This window comes from Penaeus vannamei, chromosome 33 (assembly GCF_042767895.1).
Source record: "Penaeus vannamei isolate JL-2024 chromosome 33, ASM4276789v1, whole genome shotgun sequence".
Classification (NCBI taxonomy): Eukaryota; Metazoa; Arthropoda; class Malacostraca; order Decapoda; family Penaeidae; genus Penaeus; species Penaeus vannamei.
The window spans coordinates 4,161,412-4,166,411 of record NC_091581.1 but is presented as its reverse complement, the minus strand read 5'-3'; the positions used below and the strand labels follow the sequence as shown (position 1 = coordinate 4,166,411).

Below are 5,000 nucleotides of genomic sequence, written 5' to 3'. Positions count from 1 at the left end.
TTCTTCTTCTTCTTCTTCCTCCTCTTCTTCTTCTTCTCCTTCTTCTTCCTCTTCTTCTTCTTCTTCTTCTAATTCCTCTTATTCTTCTTCTTCTTCTTCTTCTTCTTCCTCCTCTTCTTCTTCTTCTTCTTCTTCTTCTTCTTCTTCTTCTTCTTGTTCCTCTTCTTCTTCTTCTTCTTCTTCTCCCTCCTCCTCCTCTTTTTCTTCCTCCTCCTCCTCTTTTTCTTCCTCCTCTTCCTCTTCTTCTTCCTTTGTTACTTCTCCTTTCACCTCTTCTTCTTCTTCTTCTACCTCCTTCTCTTCTTCTTCTTCTTCTTCTTCTTCTTCTTCTTCTTCTTCTTCTTTCTCTTCTTCTTCTTTCTCTTCTTTCTTTTTGCCACTGCGCTAGACGGTTATTCAGCTTCGACCTGCGTTAAGGAAAGCAGGTCCGAGGACACCGTGTGTATACGACATTAAACCATCAAGAGTCGGCCCGAGTTGACAGCCACTCGACAGGTCATCATCATCCCCCGTGGGACCTCCTCAGTCAAGGCCAGCGAGCCACGTGGCGCCCGAGAAGGATGTGCAAGCAGTATGTTTCCCTCTCTCGAAGTGTCAGTGTGTGTGTTTGTTTTTGTCTGTTCGTCCGTCTCTTCCTCTTTGGGTTCGAGCTCCTTTTCACGAGTCTGTGTTGGGATTTTACAGCCGGTTTTTAAAAATTGTGCCAGGCCCGACCCAGTGAATTTTCATAAATACAGATGTAGAAATAAAGGTATATATGTCTTTATTTATGGTAGATATACATTTAACCATCTATTTGCCGGGTTGATATGCATGTCTAGACTGATAAATATGCATTTATTTCTTTATTTGTGCATGTCAAGTATGCGAATATTCTTTGGGTCGGGCTTCGCACAATTCTAACAAACCGGCCGTTTTATCTTTGGCTGTCTTGGGATTTTATCTTTCATCTCGTGAAGTTTATGGTCCGTTTTGATTTTCGCTCGGAGCTTCGGCCGTAAATTCGCGGATTCCTCGTCCAGGCGGCCATTTCCCTCCCGCTTTCGCCTTTCCTCAAGCTAGCCCTTCGGTCCGCCCGCGCTGCGCAGTCGTGCGTACTCAGGAAGCCGCCCATTTGTATGCTCCTGCTTCCCTACTCCTTCCTCCTACTCCTCCAACATCCCTACTCCCACGCCGTTACTCCTTCCTACGCCCTCGCTCCCAAGACCTTCCTCCTTCGTCTTGTACTCCTGCTCTGAGGTCCTCTCTCCGCTTGCACCCCTACGCCCTTAATCCTGTGCCCTCACTCCTGTATATCTGATCCTACACCCTAACTCCTCCAATATCCTCACTCCTCCCCGCCTCCCTGCCCCAAAGTCCAACATCATAACTCCTCCAGCACCCTCACTTCTGCGTCCCTACTCCTACATCCTAACTGCTCTAGCACCCGCAGTCCTAACCCCTAACTCTTACATTCTTACTCCCTCAATATCCTCATTCCTACCCCTCAGACCAACACCAACACCCTTACTCCTACCCCCCCCTAACTCCAACACCCTCACTCGTACCCCTACCCCACCCCTAACTCCAGCACCCTAACTCCTACCCCCACCCCCACCCCAACTCCAACATCCTCACTCCAACCCCCACCCCACCCCAACTCCACCACCCTCACTCGTACCCCCACCCCCACCCCAACTCCAACACCCTCACTCATACCACCACCCCACCCCAACTCCACCACCCTCACTCCTACTCCCCCCAACTCCAGCACCCTCACACCAACCCCCACCCCCACCCCAAATCCACCACCCTCACTCCTACCCCCACCCCACCCCAACTTCACCACCCTCACTCCGACCCCCACCCCCAACCCAACTCCACCACCCTCACTCCTACCCCCCCCCCACCTCCAACACCCTCACTCCTACCCCCACCCCAACACCCTCACTCCTACCCCCACCCCCACCCCACCACAACTCCACCACAACTCCACCACCCTCACTCCTACGCCCTCACGTCTATCATTCACCTGCACTCCTCCAACACACTCCAACATCCTTACTCCTCCTACCCCTACCCCCCATAACCCCCCACCAAGTCTCTGCAGTCCCCGTCTCGCGAACTCCGGCTGCGGCGTCTTAATAGAGCAAAATGTATATTCGACATCCTGTTCTGAGAAGGGCGGGAGACGTGTGTGTGTGTGTGTGTGTGTGTGTGTGTGTGTGTGTGTGTGTGTGTGTGTGTGTGTGTGTGTGTGTGTGTGTGTGTGTGTGTGTGTGTATGTGTATGTGTGTGTGATGGGTATACTTGAGCCAGAGTTGTACGTTGTGTGTGTGTGATATTGATAGTACAGATTAAACAATCTCTCTCTCTCTCTCTCTCTCTCTCTCTCTCTCTCTCTCTCTCTCTCTCTCTCTCTCTCTCTCTCACTCTCTCTCTCTCTCTCTGTCTCTCTCTCTCTCTCTCTCTCACACACACACACACACACACACACACACACACACACACACACACACACACACACACACACACACACACACACACACACACGTATATAGATCCTCATCCTCATCATGGCTGAATCTCTATGCTATTGCTTGCAGCGAATAACATAATTACTTTAAACATACATATTTTCATCATCATAAAAGAGCGACAAGCCTAAAAAATAATAGTAATAAATAAAAAATAATAATAGATAAAAAATAATGAAAATGAATAAAAAAATGGTAATAGATAAAAAAAAGATAATAGAGAAAAAAGAAAAATAAAAGTTCATTTTGCCATTCCGATGCAGCCGCCGAATCGATCCTGTCACGCGAATCCGTCAAATCATCGGGTTGCTGGTTGGCGAATCTGGGCCATCGGCGAACCGTAACGCGAGGAGAAGGGGACGGGAAAACTGTACATGACCCGTTGAACCGGTTCGGAGGGTGGTAGGGGGGTTAGGGGGAGGGAGGGAGGAGGTGGTTAAGGGGGTTAGGGGGAGGGGGAGGGGAAGGGGAAGAGGTTGAGGGGGTTAGGGAGAGGGGGAGGGGAGGGGAGAGGTTAAGGGGGTTAGGAGGAGGGAGGGGGAGGGGCGGAGGGGGGAAGGGGGAAGGGGGGGCTGACGGAAACAGCGAGGAGATGAAGGAGTTCTTGGGTGAGGACTCGAGGTGCTGAGGGGGGGGGATCCTTTCAGAAAGAAAAGGAAAAGAAAAAAGAAATGGGGTTGACGGAACATATATGTACTCTTGAGGGAGGGAGGGAGGGAGAGAGCAAGAGGGAGGGAGCGAGGAAGCGAAAGAAAGAGGGATTGGGAGTAGGGAGGGAAGGAAGGAAGTTGGAAGGAAGGAAGAAGGGAAGAAAACAGATATGGATGGGGAGGGAGGGAGAGAAAGAGTGAGTGAGAGACAGACAGAAACAGAGAGAGGAGAAAGGAAGAAAGAAAGAAAGAAGGAAAGAAGAGAGGTAGGGGGACGAAGAACAAGTGTGTGAGCACATTATTGGGGTCTTGTTAATTACACCGTCCAAGTGTGTGATGAAGGTTAGTCATGTTTTCACGACTGGTTTCCTGATGTCGATGATGTCACTCCAAGTCGACCGCGGAAATGGACGTCAACTGCGGTTTCGAACGGTTGGAAATAGAAGGTTTGGTTCGCTGATTCACTTCCCCCGCGAGACGAGACGAGACGGGAAGCGAGACGGAAAGGAGCGGGTCCGTCCTCAGCCGTTGCTTTGGCCTCCCACGCGGGGTCCCTTGTTATTGTATATTCACGTTGATATACTACCTGTCGCCTTCTCTCTTATTAGGTCGAGTTGGTGGTGTAAAGAAGTTGATTCACTCACAGCTCGGTTCACAAAGCTTCATGAATTCTATATATATGGTCGAGTATTAGAGGAATAAACTTACGAACTGTTTCTCGGTAGAGGGAGTTTTACATTTTTTTTTGCATTTAAAGGGCAAAATTGCAAGGTCCGCGTGTAAACCGTTCCAGTGGAGGAATGGGTTGAGAGGAGAACACGACAGCCACGGAGAGGAAATATAATAACCACCAGGCATATCCTGTGTTTATACTCTGTTTAGGATCTCGTCCTGTGGAATAGGCTTGGCACTGTGGCGATGGTGGCATTCGTGAGAGTCGCTTTTTGCCTCTTGTTTAAATACCCTTCTTTTTTTTCTCCTTTGCCCTCGCCCTCCGTTTTCCCTTTTCGTCTTCTCTCTTCACCTCTCTCACTCCCCTCCTCTTCTGTCTTTACAGGGGTTTGAGAGAGACATGTCATCGAGTTATTTGTATATTATTATTATTTTATTTATTTAGATCTTTATTTTAGTTTTTTTTTATTATTATTATTATTATTTTGTCTATTGCTCCGTGATTATGGCTTCGATGTTTGGAGGTTTACCTTTAATCTACATATTCACATACATAATGTAGTGTACAGCCTACACAAGCCTCTCATCAACCCATGTGCATACATTAATTTCAATATTTCGTTAGAAAAATTAATCTGATATTGATTATTTGATATAGAAACGCAAATTGATCCATGCTCTTTTTTCTCCGCAGGCGAAAGCGGCCTCGGCAAAAGCACGCTAATCAATTCCATGTTCCTGTCTGACATATATTCCAACGACCACCCGGGACCTTCTCACAGAGTCAAGAAGACGGTGCAGGTAGGCTACTTAATTAGGAGAATAAAAAACCAAGGGATGCCGTCAATTGATTCATTAAAAAGCAATATTTCCCTAACGATTTCCTTGACATTTAAGACCTCGTTCTTATGCTTCGAACGGTGTTTTTTTTTCTCTTTTTTTTCTTATGACTATTCTTGCAGGTGGAGACCACGAAGGTTCTGCTGAAGGAGAACGGTGTTAACCTGATGCTTACGGTAGTCGACACACCTGGCTTTGGCGACGCCGTGGACAACAGCGATTGGTCAGTCTTTTTGTTTGTTTGTTTGTTTTGTCAATAAACTTTTCAAAGTAAAAAAAAAAAAAAAAAAATTGCTGTCGTGGGGGAATCGAGTGGTTTATT

The 5,000-nt window shown here is 47.6% G+C and overlaps 1 protein-coding gene across 14 annotated transcripts in view; it reads left to right on the top strand.

Moving 5' to 3' along the window:
• pnut (septin 7-like protein pnut) overlaps window positions 1-5,000 on the top strand; it is a 195,998-nt gene that overhangs the window by 172,993 nt on the left and 18,005 nt on the right. For all 14 annotated transcript variants that reach the window (XM_070144904.1, XM_070144902.1, XM_070144901.1 and 11 more), the window contains 2 exons: window positions 4,533-4,639; window positions 4,801-4,901. In XM_070144904.1, the coding sequence (XP_070001005.1) occupies window positions 4,533-4,639; window positions 4,801-4,901 (208 nt within the window). The remainder of the gene's footprint in view (window positions 1-4,532; window positions 4,640-4,800; window positions 4,902-5,000) is intronic.